General features: G+C 34.0%; 2 protein-coding genes across 3 annotated transcripts in view; both read left to right on the top strand.

The window, feature by feature from the left end:
- Nucleotides 1-610: 610 nt before the first annotated feature.
- Nucleotides 611-8,851, top strand: LOC136805219 (ornithine decarboxylase-like). Its single transcript, XM_067061794.1, has 10 exons — nt 611-810; nt 5,333-5,421; nt 5,534-5,754; nt 5,930-6,092; nt 6,499-6,631; nt 6,748-6,836; nt 7,185-7,266; nt 7,392-7,475; nt 7,637-7,972; nt 8,083-8,851. The coding sequence occupies exons 3-10, from the start codon at nt 5,553-5,555 to the stop codon at nt 8,311-8,313; spliced, it is 1,320 nt and encodes a 439-aa protein (XP_066917895.1). The 5' UTR covers nt 611-810; nt 5,333-5,421; nt 5,534-5,552; the 3' UTR covers nt 8,314-8,851.
- Nucleotides 8,852-10,308: 1,457 nt separating this feature from the next.
- LOC136805221 (cytoplasmic FMR1-interacting protein 2-like) overlaps nt 10,309-17,935 on the top strand; it is a 37,307-nt gene continuing 29,680 nt past the window's right edge. For both annotated transcript variants that reach the window (XM_067061795.1, XM_067061796.1), the window contains exon 1: nt 10,309-10,567. In XM_067061795.1, coding sequence (XP_066917896.1) covers nt 10,367-10,567 — 201 coding nt within the window. In that variant the 5' untranslated portion in view covers nt 10,309-10,366. The remainder of the gene's footprint in view (nt 10,568-17,935) is intronic.

Consider the following 17,935-nt stretch of genomic DNA (forward strand, 5'->3'; position numbering starts at 1 on the left):
GCGGTAATGCTATTATGATATGGGTAAAATTGCCCCTTTTTTAACCTGACTGAAATTCGAGCCGTTACTAGCAATCCTGCGGGGCCTAAGGCGCCGAGTATGCACCCGGCACAGTGACTAGCCGTTAATTAGCAACCCTGACCTAAGCAATTCCAAACAACAAAACCCCCGGAAAATTTAAAATGTCGGAATGAGCAATAGACAAACATAACCATGAATTTCTGGAAAAAAAGACCAATACGCTTATTCTTTTCAGAAAATCTAAGTTACTTATTCGAATTTTACGGCAGACAATTTTTCGATATTAAAAAAGCGATCATTTAAAAGCGCGATTGACAAACATTTGTTTTCTCTTGAAAATTTATAAGCTCCGGGAAAACCGGGAAAACCTAGGTTTTCTACAGAAAAACTAGGTTTTTCACCCGAAAACCCAGGCTTTCTGCAGAAAAGCCTAGTTTTTCTTGAATTTGTGATTGTCGCTTGCTGCTTTAAACAAGCCCACTTTTTTGTGAGGCTTTTGTTTTTCGCGCGCTTTATTCGAAATCGGGAAAATCTCCCGATTTTGATCATTCGGTATACGGTATCTCCATAATATTTCTTTTATCTCCTTAGTGCAATCAAAACAAATCGCAATAGGATTGTGAAGCAATCCCAAATCTTTCATTCGCGTCTTGGTCTTGGTGGGAGCACATCATCCAACAACCGAAAGCACTTTACAAAAATCTCAAAATTTCCTTGCCTTTTAATTCTTCAAAAATTCCTCCCAACAAATCTTTGAGGAGTGCGCGGCAGTTCGCAAGGAGTGGACTTGTAAGTATTTGAATGAATTATTCCCTTCATTTCTCAATGTTGAATAGACCTTTGTCATTAATGTTTTTTTCATATTTTGGTATTGACCCTGCCCCTATTATGTATAGGCCATTTCACGGTCGAAATGGATCATGGGTAATCAGGACTGATTGCGCCTCCATTACGGCTTCCCGTTGGCTAGACGCAAAAATCTTCAATTTTTTTCAAAACTTTGGACCAATAGTAAGTCGTCATTAGCGCGCAGTGGTCCTGATTACCCTATTATGTATTAGGGCCCTCTAGTAAGTGGCCATTAATTTTGATTACTGTACAGAAAAGAAATAGGTTTGATTATCATTTCACTGGTCTTCAATACCGTGAAGTCAGGGTAACTTGCATCAGTAGAAGGAAACTTACATAGCCAGTCAGTTACATCAATATGCCAAAAACATTTTGTTCAACTCCACCTTCACTTCAAGATAGGCCACCATAGAATGAACTTCCTTTTATACGATGAACCATATTCATGTGGCTTTCAGCCTTGCACTTCATCACAGAGCCTATTTGAGATATTTTACTAACTAGCTCAGAGAAAAATTTTAAACCTTTATTATTATTTGCAAATGCATGCCTTTTTAATACTCGAATATAAAAAAATTAAAAAATTTTAACTTGGCCATTTGTAAAAAAAGTCATTAAAATTGATTAGCCTCTGCGATTATCTTGAAGTGAAGGTGGTTGAACAAAATGTTTTTGGCATATTGATGTAACTGCCAGTCAGGGATGGAAATTCCTCAATAATTGCGGTATACTGCAATTGATTGCAGTAGTTTTCATTTGTCGTGGTTAGCCTACAATGGCTTATAATGGCTACAAATAGTGCTGGTCAACAAAGATAAATAAACATCAACAGTAAAAAATTGTACGAGAAATAAGTTTTTCTTTATTAAAAGAATCTGATCTACGAAAAAAAAATTTGTCTGTGCGTTAAAAAGATATGATCGATTATGTAAAAAAATTGCCTGTTTTCTCCTTGAATCTTGAATTCTGTTTCTTGAATATACTGTATTGTACGATATGAAAAATGTAAAAGTGACGTTTATACCGTTTATTTAATTGCAGTAAAAAATTACTACCGCAATTGAGGGATTTCCCTGACTGATAGCTATAGCCTGACCAATCAAAGCAGCAAAATTCCAAAAACGACCCTGGACAGCATCATACATTATAAGGTGGGATGTACAGCAGATTTCAAGTTAACCTATTTTCACCACCACCGTACATAGTTTGGTGATCCCATCGGACATAGTACGGTGGTGCTTTCCAGGAAGTTTAAATTCCACCACCACTGCTGTTCCCCTCAGGCAAATCATCAATTCTGTAGAGGTCACAAAATTGCCGAGTACAGACATATAAAAAAACTCAAAATGGCTGCCGAGCGAGCACTAACAAAAAAAATTAGGAGTTTTCAATTGCATACTACAGCAGAATAAGACAGACAAATTCAGTAATATAAAAAGTAAACCAACCTTGAACCTTTTGTTTGTCAAAATAAAGAAAATATTCTAGCTGCAGTAATGTTTACATTTAGAAATAAATCCATTTTCCACCATACCTACAACAACCACCAGCAAGGTTTCAAACCACGCTGCGGCGTTACTGGTAATGAATTATTAAAAAATGTTGGTCCAGTTCCCTGGAAAGGGTATGATTAGTACTAGTAATCGTATGGTTTGGAGTGCAATTAACGATTAATCACAAGTAACAAAGGAGAAAATAGTAATTTGCACGAGTCCAAAGGACGAGTGCAAATTACGGTATTTTCTCCTTTGTTACGAGTGAAAAAAAACATAAAAAAAAACATACGATTCCGAGGTAATCGTCATAATATAAACATTCGAAAACCTCCTTTTTTTCTTTTGTTTAAAAAGAAAACATTGCAGTGTAATTTTTCTTTGTTTTCAATTAAAAGAAGCTATAGTAACATAAAATTTCTTTGTTCTTTTTTATATTGAAGAAAGAAATGTCTTTGTTTTTATTATATAGTAAAAAAAAGTCTCTGACACAGGACTTGGGAGAGAAAAGAATAAGGGGACAAAAGTGTCCCCCCGCTGAAGAGTGCAAAAAGTGGTAATAGTGCAATTAACGATTAATCGCACTCCTCTAAACCAATCAGATTCGAGTAATTTTGCACGGCTGACGATTACACTCCCAAATGACTTTTTCTGACAAAACATGGGACGACAATTCGGCCACCATTTCACTGAACCTCCAAAGTCATTTGATTTGAGGTAAGGAACGGTGTATTTAAGAAATAAACAATTTCTCTTTCGATTTTACAGTAAGTGAAAATACAGACCAGATATGCAACAGTCCTATGTTTCGACCAATTGTCCCAAGTTAGAGCAGTTGACGGTAGGTTATAAAACCAACATGGGGGTCAACTTTCTTTGCAACAAACCGTCAGATCAAACTTTATAAAGATCAACCATGTAAATGTCACTAAGAGCGGTTGCTGAGTTGCACCTGTGAAAAATCAACTGTTTCTCAAAATGTTCTCTGTGTTTGACTGGAATGGATTAAAATACAATTTTTATGCTTGAAATATAGGGCTTTGAGATAATAAAATGGCCTAGAATTAATCCAAATTATCACCTTCCACATGTTGCGTCAATGGCTGAAAATTTAGTGTAAAGCTCCTTGTAAACTTCAAGCAAGTCAATTCAAATGTGTTTTCACAACAAAAGCCAAGTATATTTTCACCAATCGTGCCTCTACATCCAGCTATCCACAATTTCTCGTAAATATTGTCTAACTAAAAAAATTCCATTAATACTCCAGTTGATGAAGGATCATCATAGAGCTTCCATAATTCATCACACATAAATTTTTAAATCAGCCTCCAGGCTTTCTTCACTTTATTTAACATTTGGGTCTTTAAATGGATACATCATTGAATATTGAATATGCCATTGTTCTTCACTGTGTTTTTCACAAAAAGTTCATGTTCATTGATATAATGTAAGTTTGAGAATCAAGCCTTTGGTTTCAATAAGATCAAGTTTTCTCAGTTGCCAATAATGACATAGAAATAATATCAGCCAATGCAACACATCCAAGTTAAAGCAGGCTCCATAGTAAAAAACATTGCTGACTGCCTCCAAAATATGTACGTTTAAAAAATATCCCTTCTTTGGTTACCATCTTTTCTTTAAGTGTGTTTTTGCTTTGGACAGCTATGCACTCCTAACTCTTCAAGGATTGAAGCCTCTGAGAATTATGTTGTCATCCCACAAGATATCAAATTTGATACTTCCATAAAAAGTTTCAAGGGCAATGGTATTTTCAGCCTCCATGATTGTCCATAACTCCACAAATTTACCATTATTAGCATAACACACTTTTGATTATGGTTGGCTATCCGTGTAATTAGTCATTTTCACCATTTCGATGTACACCAGAAAACCTGGAATCCTTGTTTGGTTTTTAAAAGATTAAGTCACACTAGCTTCTGGCTAAAGTGTGTGTCAAAAATTAATGCTGCAAAAACGCTCTATTGCTTACTTCAATCGCAAGCAAAACTTCTGAGTGAAGGGATTTATGAAAAAATAAATCTGCATTTTCAATAAGATTTACAGAGAAGAAATCCTTAAGAAATTCCCTAAATTTTGAGCCAAAGATAAAGATTTGGCTGGAAAATTTGCATGTGTGGAATTAGTTTTACTTAAGAGAGTACTCTAGGCCTTGAGAAATCGAAGTGCTATCTTGGGAATTAAATAACAAATTTTGGTTGGTTTATTAGCTGGCTGCTGCACACTAGCAATCAGTAATTTAAGTTTTCAAGTGTTAATTAATTGTCTTGGGATCTTTAATTTGATTCAGGTAACTCTCATCCTTGTTGTTGCAAATAAAACCATGATGTTGTTATTTTTGAAACCTTGAGATCCCTGTGTGACTAACCATGGTTTCAGCCCACTTTTCAGGTGCCCCATTGAGCATGGTGCCCCCAGCAATTTAGGTCCCCTTGAAAAATTGCTTTGAGTTAGGTACCCCTATTCAGCAGATAATTTCTTTGAATTGACACTTTTTGTTCTTTTGTCATTCCTAAAATCATGCTCACGCATGAACGCCTGCTAATAAGCTTTGTTGTTATGCTATAAAGATGGCGGCTGTAAATCAAAACAATCACATTAGAAAAATATAGCAAAAGACGGCGTGATGGGAAACGAAAGAAAAATTGGATGGGAAACTAGGTGCTGGGGTAAAAAAACTAAATAATTTGAAATATTTTGAAATATTAGATTTGGAAAATATAACCAGCCCCCAGAGCCTCCATCAAGACAGTTAGGTACCCTTAATGAATAGGTAACCCCAAAGAATTGCAAGGCATTAGCCCCCCTCTACTAACCTGGCCTAGGTGCCCTTCAGATTTCTGGGGGGGCTGATATGGTAACTAACTGTAAGGGATTTTATTCAGTGCAATGCAAATTTTTCTTTTCAAAAGACTTTCAGAATCTAATTTTTTTCTCATTGTTTCATTCAGGGCCTGAAAGCAACAAAGCTTCTGCCACCTGTTGAACTCTCCTGGGACAAAGCCTACGCTGGAATTAGCTGATATTTGCTAAGCTAACAGTAAGAAAGTTTGGTTATTTTAATATCTCTTTTCATTTACCTTGGAAAATTTTTTTATTCTCCTGGTATCTCAAAAAACATGCTTAAATGATTCTTTTTCTCACGTTTGTAGCAAGAACTACTGAGCCAAAATGAAGCAAGTAAAGCTACATACAGGATCAGTAATTGACGTCTGTGATGACAAATTGAATCTGACAGATTACATTCACACCAAACTGAACTCAGCAGGGCGAGAAGATAAAGATGATCCCTTTTTTGTCTGTGATCTTGGTGATATTGTCAAGAAATGGAGACGATTCCAAAGAGTACTTCCAATGGTCAAACCTTATTTTGGTAATTTTTTTACATGTTTTTCATCTGTTCCAATGGCTCTCTTTTTGATGACAAAATTTACTTCACACTATATAATTCTTTTTCTAAATTTCTGGTCTCATCATACCTTCATCATTTCTAAATTGTGTTTTAGTTTTGAATTAAAATTGCATACAAATTCTTCTAATCATTGTAGCCATGAAGTGCAACCCAGACCTAGAGATCATTAAACTCATGATCAAATTAGGTTCAAACTTTGATTGTGCAAGCAAAATGGAGATCAAGACCTTACTTGATTTAGGGGTGGCTGCTGATCGAATCATCTTTGCAAACCCCTGCAAACAAACATCATTTATCAAGTAAGTGTTTATTATTAGCATGGCTTTAACTCCTTTCAAAGGAATTGGAAAGGGAAAATATTTTTAGTCTTTATTAAGGCTTAGGGACACGAGAAGTTTTTTTTGCGTTGATGCAATGCAACATGCTTCATCCCACCAACCTGAAACGCTTTCTCGTGTCTCCACCCCATTTTCTTTTTATAACATTTGTGCTTCTCTCACATTTGTCCCTGGGACAAAATCAGCGTGTCTTTTGGGCATTTCCCTCACTTTTTGTCTCATAAAACAAAAAAAAGAAACCACAAGACACGCTCTTTTTTCCTTGTGTTGGTGGGATAGAGCATGTTGCATTGCACCAACGCGAAAAAAACTTCTGGTGTCCCCAAGCCTTTACTCTTATTTTTTTTGAATTTTTATTTATTTTCAGATATTCAGCAGCAAATAATGTCAAATTGATGACTTTTGATAATGAAATGGAACTGCGAAAAGTTAAGCAATTTTATCCTGATGCAGAGCTTGTTCTTCGAATCAGAGTTGATGATTCAAAATCACTTTGCAAGGTAAAAAAATCATTCCATCTCTCTAGGGTTGATGCTTTAGTGCTTTTTTGTATATTTATTTTTAAGATATTATAATCAAATATTTCCATAATCAACTTATATTTCCAATTTTCTAGTTTGGAGTTAAGTTTGGGGCAGAACCTTGCAATACAATGCACCTTTTACAAACAGCCAAACAGCTTCACTTGAATGTTGTTGGTGTTAGGTAAGTCTTTATGTCACCCATTTCAGATATCTGGTACCCTGCAACTGCAAGCTATTATGAAAAAATCATTTGCAGATAGCTTGAATAATGATTTCAAGGGTAGGATAAGATGTCCAATTTTAGCTTGAAAATTTTGATTTGCAAAATTTGAAGCAATCATCTTACTGTCCTTGTAACATTTTCAAAAACGAAATGTTTTTTATTGATTAGTAAGAAATTGTACAGCATTTCGTATCAATAAGGAAAATATTTAAAGAAAACTAAAACTGATCAAAAAGTTAGCATCACCTGTAATAACATGCTCTGAAAGTGTGAATGTTTGAATTGATTCCATTGTTTTATTTTCAGCTTTCATGTTGGAAGTGGTTGTTATGACGCCTCTTTGTTTTATGATGCCGTCAAGTTGTCAAGGAAAGTCTTTGATGAAGGAGTAAGTGAAAAACAGAAAACTTAATGATTCTGTACTTCTCCCTAATCGTTCTAAGCATTTTGAGCTGATCAGCTTGTTTATTTCCAAAGCTGATCTACTTTTAATCTTTTGATTTTCTTTTTTAGCGTGAAGTTGGATATCAATTTTCTATGTTAGATGTTGGTGGTGGCTTCCCTGGAGATGATTTAGCTAAAGTCTCATTTGAAGAGGTATTTTTAAGATTTCCTTTTAAATGAACAGATTTGACAAACCTGGTCTAGATCTATTTGACAATACTCGCTATCAAATAAAAATGAATATTCTTAGTAGGAAATCCTTGTTAATGTACTCAGAAATATTTGATAATAAGAGTGTTTGTATATTTCTTTAGACTGCTGAAAAGTTGAAGGATGGTTTCAATGCGTTTTTCCCACCAGAAATGAATGTGAAATTTATTGCAGAGCCTGGTCGATATTTTGTGGCATCTGCATGTACAAACGTCTGCAACATCACTTCTGTTCGGAAGTTAGAATCAGGTAATGAAAGCAATTTCATGTACTACATCAATGACGGTGTTTATGGATCATTCAACTGTGTCATGTTTGATCATTACAACCCAACCGCAAATGCCCTTCATGTCACCGATGGACCTGTCTTCAAATGTAGTGTTTGGGGACCAACTTGTGATTCTCTGGATTGTATCTCCAAGTCTACACTTCTACCAAGGGTAAGTTTCTTAAAACATTATTTTCTTGTATGTGTTTAAGAATCTCATCGGTCAATGATACAGATATGTTCAGTAATCCCTTTTTAAAAACCTTTACATTGTCCCTTTAGATGAACATTGGCGATTGGATGTATTTCCAGAACATGGGAGCGTACACTATCGCGGCAGCATCTAAATTTAATGGCTTCAAACAACCCAAAGTCATTTATATGTGTCGTCGCAAATTTGCTGATACTGTCACTGCTGAATCAGTGAATATTGACACCAAAATGGAATTGATATCTAAGAAAGTTTTACATCATCACCCTCAAAGTGTTGTAAAAAGCGCTGCAGTAAACTGAATATATTGTCATGCAGTGCCAAGTAGATTAAATATGAATATAGCCGTATAACTCAGCAAATTTAAATTTAAATGGAACAAATTAATGGACAGTTCATATAATTGAAACTGATTCGAACGAGAAAAAAAAACATTTCAAAAATGAAAACAAAAATAAAAATCGTTTTTTACATGACTTTTATTTTCTTAATTTTAACTTTTTATATTGGAATAAATTATGAATTTTTGGAACTAAATTAATCTTATTTTTTTTAATTTTAAATTTAAGTATTTTAATAAATATGAAGCAATACAGGTTTGGGGAAATTAAGATATATTTCACTGTATGAATCTTTGGTTCGACACTCAAATTTGAGAGTTAATCTTACTACATGCTTGTTTCCTCAAACCTAATATATAATATGTTTTGACTAATTCGTCTAACCTTACATTTTTATGATGATGTTATCTTTAACATTTGATTGTATTTATTGTATACAGCATTTGTAAGGTTTTTATAAATGGGTTTTATTGAAAGATTATTATGATAAAATGTTAAACGTATGTCCTCGTTTTAGTTTTTTTTTTGTCCGAAGCTCTAAATCGCTACAATGCTAATTTTTTTTAAACTTCTTTCCGAAGTTTAAATAAGTCAAAACATAGTCACTATAAAAAACTCCGATCTGGAAGTCTTTTGGTTCTTTCTATTATTAACAGTTAGAGCTTGCTTACCTTAAATTGATTTCTTTTGTATACCTTTTGATCATGTGATTGATTATGAAATTAACCAAGAATGGCAACGTGATCAAAAAGTATGCAAATCGCAACTTGTCTTTTATTTACTACAAAGGAAAAGTTGACAATAAAGCTTAAATAATATATTACCAGACCAGGGTTTTTTATAAAGACTATTATCTAAGTGCTTTATCCAAATCTCACAAACCATCTTTTAAGTGTTTATCAGTAAAGATTTAGATAATTAGCACCCACATCTGGTTCTCTGACTTCTATATATTTTTATCTGTGTTTGTCTATTTGCATTAGCTAAATTTCCTCTCATTTTTAGGCCAGTATACTTTAGGCGTACAAACTATCGTGAGCCGAAACCTTCGCGATTTTCGCGAAAGTTAATGTCTTTGAAAATTTTTAAAAGGTAATCCGCGAAAGTTTATGCTCGCAAAAAATCCTAAAATAATCTGAAAATCTATAGAAATATAAATGTAAATACTACCTGGGGTTTTGGCAGATTATTTAATTACTACATATATCCACATAGCTTTACAATTCTTCCGAGACTTGTGAATATGACTGAAATAAATTGCAGTAAAAAGAAATTCTTTCTTTGACTCTCAAGTGTACCGTGTATCACATCTTGAAAACTTGGGTTGAGGCTAAATTAACTTACGAATCAGAAATACTAATTCAATAACTTGGCGCTTGCAAGTTTGACTTAGAAACAATAAGTACGAGTTTTTGTTAACACATGACACTAACACCACTACTAGTGTCCTTTATAATTTCACGTCATCAAAGGTCCCCCAAATTACAAAAATCGACTCCCTAAATTCTCGTAAATTTGGAAAAAAAATTGGCTGAAAAATAGGAAAAAGGGTCGTAAAAAAACATTAAAAAAGGGTCAAAAACTTCATTACTCTCAAAGGGTCGAACTTTGGCTTGGCCACCGACATACCCGTCACCCGCAAACCTATAATCGTCCTGATCGTCTAATGGAAATCCTGCCGACAACACTAGAGCGTTAGACGGTCAGTCAAGAACACCATCAAATTAGGTAGTCTATCTAATTAGTCGAAAATCGACAAAAATGTCAATTTTTGTTTCATTGCCTGGGCATTGCCTAAAGGACCAGAAGGACTAAAGCCAAAGGAAACTCCGAAACTCGTCAAAAAGGCCCGAATTTCTGACTCTGTTGTGCACACGACGCACGCATGCGCGCAGTAGCAAAAAGTGGAATATATCGTCGGGTATGACCGGCTCATTAGAATACGGAATTCCGGATTTTTCCGTGTTCTGTTTACAAGAAGAATTTTATCAAGGCGGAGGGTTAGTTTGCCAATATGGCGACGTTACAAGAGGCAATCGAAAATGTTCGTCGCCTTGAAAACTTGAGCCTCAACCTCGATGAACAGGCTAATATTGAAGCCCCACCGGCTTCCATCACATATACATGTGATTTCGACACAAATTTCGGAGATAAAGAAGCTTTCATCACTGGTATAGCAAGATACATGGAAGAAGCTGGCCTTCATCAACAATTGGTATAATTTTTATTTTTACTTTCAATCCAGAGGTTCCCATGTTCATTTCTTTTAATTTTTTCCGTTGTTATCTTGTTGAAGAAACAGCAGACACAATTAGAGTGAATTGTGTTTTCAAAAGTAAAGCCTTATATCCTATAAAATGTACAATGTGTCCTGGAAAAGGCGAACAAATTTTTATATTTTTGATGTAAACAGTCGGGTGTTTAAAGATAAAAACGGCAATTTTTTCAACGATGAAATACTGAATCAGCAGAAAAATAAAAAAGTAAATAAATGAAAATTGCCGTTTTCGGCAATTATTGTTGTTTTGGAAATAAAAGTTGATTTTATTATTGAACACGTGGTATTTGACACCCTCGCGATCAGTAGGCCCACTGTGCCTCGTTTAGTTTTGTTTTCAACTAATTTTTGTTGTTGGAAATGCAGATAGCAAAATCGAGTCATATGTAAACAAATTTACAACGGGGGTTTTGTTATCTCTTTCTGGCTGTGTTTCGGCGGCGATGCAGGATCTTTTAACATATTATTTTAGAACTTTTCATGTTATTGAGCAACAAAAAATTGAAAAAATCACTTTTAAAAATCCGAAAAACCTTTTTCTCGATGCAATTTTACTATTTTCAAACACCTCTGACATCTTTGCCCTTAAAAGGACAACACATTTTGCTGATTCAGCATTTCATCGTTGAAAAAATTGCCGCTTTCGGCAATAATTGCCGAAAAGAGCAATAATTGCCGTTTTTATCTTAAACACCCGACTGTTAAAATCCTCATAATTTATACCAAATTCTGTGACTAATTAGTATACTACTAGTTTTCCATCTCATAGTAGAGGGAATTTTGTAAAATCGCTCGACTGTTTTGTTAGAAGCACTTGTTATACATTTTTGGAAAGCTAAGGGGTAGGGGAATCGAAATTCCTATGTTTCCAATTTTTTTTCGGACACTTTGGTGTGATTTTCGGACAAATATGACGGTCTCAGGCAAAAATCATAGGGTTAAAAATTAATGAAAATTTTAGCTCGAGAAAACGGAGACCTGTTGTATATTTTTGGAGAGCTCTCAAAAAATTAGGATTAGAGATATATTGCAAGTATAGGTGATTTCAGTACCTAACTCGAGATATTGAGCATCAAAAAGCGCAAAAACTGGACAAAAGCTGTTTCCGGCTGAAAAACACGGTTTTCAAGGGTTAATATCTCGAGTTAGGTACAGAAATCACCTATACTTGCAATATATCTCTAATCTTATTTTTTTGAGAGCTTTCCAAAAATATACAACAGGTCTCCGTTTTCTCGAGCTAAAATTTTCATTAATTTTTAACCCTATGATTTTTGCCTGGGACCGTCATATTTGTCCGAAAATCACACCAAAGTGTCCGAAAAAAAATTGGAAACATAGTAATTTCGATTCCCCTACCCCTTAGCTTTCCAAAAATGTATAACAAGTGCTTCTAATAAAACAGTCAAGCGATTCCAAAAAATCGAACGAAATTCCCCCTACTATCAAGACCTTTCAGATAATATCTATTTATTGATTACAAAGAGAATTATAATCTTATTTCACTCATTTTAAGCCCAGCTAGGTAATGAGTTTTAGGAATTTTCATCTGGTGGACGTTATATTAAAACAATTTCGTAAGGCTAGACCAATTTAATTTGTTGTTCTACGGGCCCGGCCGACCCTATTTTTGCTAAAGTCAAAAAAATAATAATTTTGAATTTCCACTACAATATATTTTACACACTACTTATTTGTAAGGATCAAATTTGAATAAAGCTAAAAATTAATTCAAGAAATTGAAAAATTTAGAAAATCTAGAAAATCAAGCATTCGATACACTAAGATTTTATCACGATCTTCATAGAAGATAAACAAGACGACTTAAAGTCTAAAATTTCGCATAATAATTGGAACATAAACGACGAAGACGCATGAAACGTGACTCCTGCAGCATTATGCATTATATATTTTAAATGAAGCGTTACACAAAAAATACACATTGTATTTTACATACAGGTCGTGAATACCCTGTAATCTTATGAAAAATCTCAATCCATTAAAAACAAAAAGATTCCTAAAAAAATGCGACTAAAAATTGTTTTTATTATTTTTTATAAGCGTACAAAAACCTTTCAATTCAGAATAAATCAGAGAACTGTAATAAACTTGAGAAAAATAATTTTAAAATTCTTTGAAAATGAAGAAGAAAAAAAAAACTTTTCATTCTTTGATGCCAGAAACTTCATTTTGTGCTTTACTTGGGCAAAGTTTATATCAACTTCCTTCTATAAACGGTAGAATTTTTTCTAAAATTGGGAAAATGGCTTGTCAGAAAAATCTGTTTGTATACTATCTTCGCTTTTTGATATGAATGATGGTGCACCACCATCAAAATCATAGGCAAAAAAACAGTTGAGTAGTTGAGCTCCAGCTTCTGGACTAGAAAATGGCAGAGTAAAAACTAGCCAATTTTAAGCTTTAAAGAAATAATACTCCTTGAGATTAAAATTTGGCTATTTTTGCCAAAAAATTCCAAAATCTCAATGCAATAAGTACTGCATGATTTCGAGTGCAATACGAGAAATATTTTACGAGTTCCGAGATTTTTCCGTAATATTTTTCCGAGCCTTTAGGCAAGGAAAAATATCGGTAAAATCTCGGAACGAGTAAAATATCGAGTATGATTGCACGAGAAGTCATGTGATAACTAATTTATTGTCGACTCAAAAAAATTGTCCTCTTTTTGTTTCAAAACTTACTTCCGCCTTCTTCTGCTTCTGTGTAGTTTCGAATGTTTTTATTCGAAACTCTAATTCGAACGTTAGATTCGAACAAAAACATTCGATAACTTCCCGCTGAAAATATTCACACAAAAACAAAACTTTTCGATCATTTTCGATCCAGAAGTTTTGTTTTGAAAAGTTGCAGATTTTTCAGAGATGTTTTGAAAGTTTCTAGATTGATAATTCAAAAATGCAGATGATGTAAGTATTGTTTCGATGGAGAAGAAACCCTCCATCATTGGATTAATCAGATTGATAACATTCAGTCTTTTCTATTTTTTTGTTTCGATGACATATGGCCATGGGAAGAAGAATAGCAGAGGAAAGGAGTCCCACGATGGAAATGTATGCTTGTAATAATGGTTAAAGAACAACATTTTTTCAACAGCAAAACAATTTGGATACTTTCTTGATTATCGTCAAGCTCTAAATGTTTCGAATTTGAGTTGAAAAGTCAAGGACATACGTTGTTGTCGAGAACAAGAATTAGGAGAGAACTTTTATAAAAATCACTCGTCATTTGGTTTAATACAAGACATTACACTTCCCTTGTTATGTTATTAGAAATTTTATTGGCCAACATTCAAGAATCTCAAGTTATTTTGTATGCATTGATAAAAAAACGTGTTGGTTATCACACGGACAAAATTTGCCAAAAGTTGAAAATATTTGGGTGGTGTCAAGGAGTTTTATAATTTCTTAGTTCATCAGATTTGATTTTAGTGTCTTTTATGGAAGAACTCCAAAGTAAAAGTTAATCTGAACATATTTTTGTTGCGTTTTTCCCTTTGATTCCCAAGTCAGTTTCTCCGAAAGTCAGTTCTTTTCGGCTGTTTTGTTTTGATTTTTCTCCCGCCGCTTACCCAGTCCCCCAAAAGTCAACGCGGTCATATTTCCAGACTAAAGAAATATGAAATATCGCAAATACCTCGATGCTCTCGACCAATCAAAACGCTGATATTTTTTTGGGTCGGCAATAATCCATATGAAAATATATTAAGAAAAGCTTGTAACTAAGGATACAGACTTCGGTCAAGATTTATTTACTACTGTCACTCAAACTTTCCCACCAGATACAAATTGACTTAAACCTCGCTTATAAAGTAATGCAATTATTCTTCTGATGCTGTAATAGAGACCTTTAAAAATATTTAATTAATTATTTCTAGGTTGACCGTAAACCTCACAAAATCATAAAATAAATGTTTACATACAAGTGAAAGTAGTAAGTGCTAAAAACAGTAAAAGAATCAATATTATACGTAATCAATTAATGGCCCTTCTAGCAAATCACAACAATGACCCATCTGTACCGTCAACTGCTCTAACTTGGGACGATTGGTCGAAATATGGGACTGTTGCATATCTGGTCTGTATTTTCACTTACTGTAAAATCGAAAGAGAAATCCTGTATTTTTAATACGCTGTTCCTTAACTCAAATCAAATGACTTTGGAGGTTCCGTGAAATGGTGGCCGAATTGCCGTCCCATTTTTGTCAGATAGTCCCAAGTTGGAGCAGTTGACGGTAACTATTTAAATTGTATCCCATTAAACAAACCCTCCCCAATCTCTTGCTGGTTATCCCGTGCAAAATATATAGGGGAAAGATTCCAGAAAAGCAACAAGAATTTTAGTGCGGAAATGGAAATCTTATAAAAATCTTATACAAAATAACTGTACCACTGGAGTTTTTTCATATATCAAAATGAAAATCCAGATTAGCAAAAGGTGTATCAAGATCAGTGAATTTTGATTGAAACTCGATTAGTTTGATGTCCATTCTTTTTATATTCTGACGGCTTATTAGCAGATGCCCACGCTAAAGCATAAATAGCAGGCCATTATCTATCATCCCATCGGGGAGGAAAAGCTGGAAAATTTTACTTAACAAACCCATCGAACACCAATCAAACATCATCGGATAAAAAACTGTCATCAAACTTATATAATCAAACTAATCAAAAAGATTTCTTACCAAATAAGGTTTGGTAATCGAACAGCTATTGTTTGTTTTCGATGGATACTGTGAAGTCGGGTATAACTTGCATCAGTGGAGGGAAACTTATATACTAGCCATCAAAATTTCAAAACAAAATAACTGCGCAGCTCTGTTCGCAGCTCTTCTCTACCATTCTTGTTTTGATTTAACTTCATTTGAGGAGCTATGCATACTAGCCTCCACTGATGCAAGTTAAGTTTGACAGTTCGATTACAAAAATGATTGCTGAATTTCAATTAACATGATTTCTAAAAAATACTTGCTAGAAATGACTGTTTGTCACAACTGGTTTCACTATTAACACATAACTATCTGGTGAAAAAAGGAAAAAAGATCATACCTGCGCTCTGTTTGTAGTTTTAGTGAAGAAGAGGGTTTTATGTTGTTGTTGTGAAAAAGTAACTCTTTTTATTCTACTTACCACTGAGCATTACCAATTTATTGGTGCATTCACTAACTACACAAACATAAAATACTTAGTAGTAAATGAATAATAAACCTCTTTAAATACTCTACAAAAGACCAGAAAACATGATAAAAATTTATACAGCAGCAGCAGCAAGTTTCAAAAGCAGCCATTAAAAAGTTCTCAAGATGAATGTTTACAAAGGCTTGGTTACACTAGCGTTGCACTAGCGTAATTTTAATTATTAAGAAAAGCGCTATTTTTTATCTTTGTGAGTGAGTCCACCTTTAGAATATTGGCCGTAGTACGCCCGCAGCCAAACGCCCACGCCATAATTTGCGCCCCAAAAAATTTCTCGATAGACACGCAGAAAGACTATCGTAATACTTTCGCTATGCGAAATTAAAAAAAGTGAATTTTTGAACCAGATATTTTTTCGAAAACATTATTGGTACTCTACCAACCCTGATGAATGAAAAATTTATTTTTATTTTACTGACCGACCGACCCATATTTTGCTAACGATCTGCCCGTTCGTAGAACAACAAATTAAATTGGTCTCGCCTAACTTGAAAAAATACAAAAAAACAAAGAGTGCTCTTTAATTTTTGATGCAATGAGTAACAGCTCTTACTTTTCAGTGTAACTAATTCAAGATTTTTCAAGAAAAGAATAACCGTCAACTGCTCTAACTTGGGACCACCTGATAAAACATGGGATAGCAATAGTCATCTGGGGTGATTACGGGATGATTTTGACTTATTTGGGCCTTACTCTGAAAGTATTATCCTAGAGATCCGATTTTTTGATGTCTTGATTATCAAAGTATGAACTTTTATCAAAGTATGAACTTTACACAAGATTTATTACTTTTCCTTGAAATTTAGTAAATGTTCCTAAAATTTATTTTAAAGGTGTCCTGTAAATATACCATGCATTTTGGGGTAATTACGGGACACCCTCTGGTAAATATGGGACAGGTATAAAATGTTATTGAAAAATCCAGATATCTTTCCAAAAGGTCATGATATTTGAGGTTTTGCATCCACTTGATGACTTCAAATCCAAGTGCTATCATTTAAAGGACTTTCAACAAAATTAGTGACAGTGTCCCATTTTTACCCCAGCTTTTTTCCCATTTGGGGGTAATAACAGGACACTTCAATCAGTAATATTTGTATAGAGCAATCTAGACCAACGTATAAGCGGTTAGTGTAAAACACAGGTCACGGGTCACGGATCACTGGTCAGGTCACAGGTCAGTGTTGACAGGTCAGCTTCAATTAATGTAAAAAACAAAGAAAATGTTTGAAAAAATATAATTCCAAAGGTATTTTATTGATCTAGAACTATTTTTATTTAGAATCTACCCACGTGCTTACCACGTGATTTCGCGTTTTATGCCGTGTATAATGTACGGACCTGTAATACTTGTATTATATTACATCTATATTACACATGTAAAAAATTATCTTTTCAATGTTATATTCATCTTATGTATGTTATACACAAGAATACGCTTAAAAAAATATTGATCTCACTTTTTGCTTTAAACAGCCCCCTAACAGGAAAATAGCTATTTCACAATCACTTTGTCATATCTCATTTTTTATCTCCTGCATCACCTTGGGTATGATAACAAGAATTGATGAGAATAGCGTCAATGGGATTATATTTTATAAATGTTTCAATATTTTTATCCCCTGCTTTGTATTTTTGATAAAATGACGTCACTATTTTCATATCTCTAACACAGCTCTCTTGGAGTATTTGTTGCTTTTAAAACCTGCCAATCTATATCCATTTGCAGCGTCAGCATCCTATTATGCATGAAGAATATTTTATTGTTAATTGGTGTACAAAACCCCATAATTTGAGATAACATCATTATTTACATAATTTAAGTGTCATTTGTTGCCAATATTTGGGGTTGATGATTTGTCATTTAAGTCTTCTAAAAAACATATTTTGATATTACATTTCCATTACATATAATAAATTTTTAGGAACTTATATTATGAGCTGTATGTTATGAGTGCGTTACAGTTTTCCGGTCTGTAATTTGTATGACCTGTGACCTGTGACCTGTGTTTTACACTAACCGACGTATAAGTATATTTAGATGCAAACCTTTGCAGGTTTTGAAAGACCTAGAGTGTAGTCATGATACCAT

The sequence above is a fragment of the Clytia hemisphaerica genome, unplaced genomic scaffold, assembly GCF_902728285.1.
Source record: "Clytia hemisphaerica strain Z4C2 unplaced genomic scaffold, Clytia hemisphaerica genome assembly, whole genome shotgun sequence".
Classification (NCBI taxonomy): Eukaryota; Metazoa; Cnidaria; class Hydrozoa; order Leptothecata; family Clytiidae; genus Clytia; species Clytia hemisphaerica.

Excerpts from the sequence above, each read along its gene's own strand:
- LOC136805219 (XM_067061794.1), top strand. The coding sequence starts at position 5,553 with ATGAAGCAAGTAAAGCTACATACAGGATCAGTAATTGACGTCTGTGAT. Across the intron at positions 7,267-7,391 it reads GGAAAGTCTTTGATGAAGGA|CGTGAAGTTGGATATCAATT; the intron begins GTAAGTGAAAAA and ends TTTCTTTTTTAG. Across the intron at positions 7,476-7,636 it reads CTAAAGTCTCATTTGAAGAG|ACTGCTGAAAAGTTGAAGGA; the intron begins GTATTTTTAAGA and ends ATATTTCTTTAG.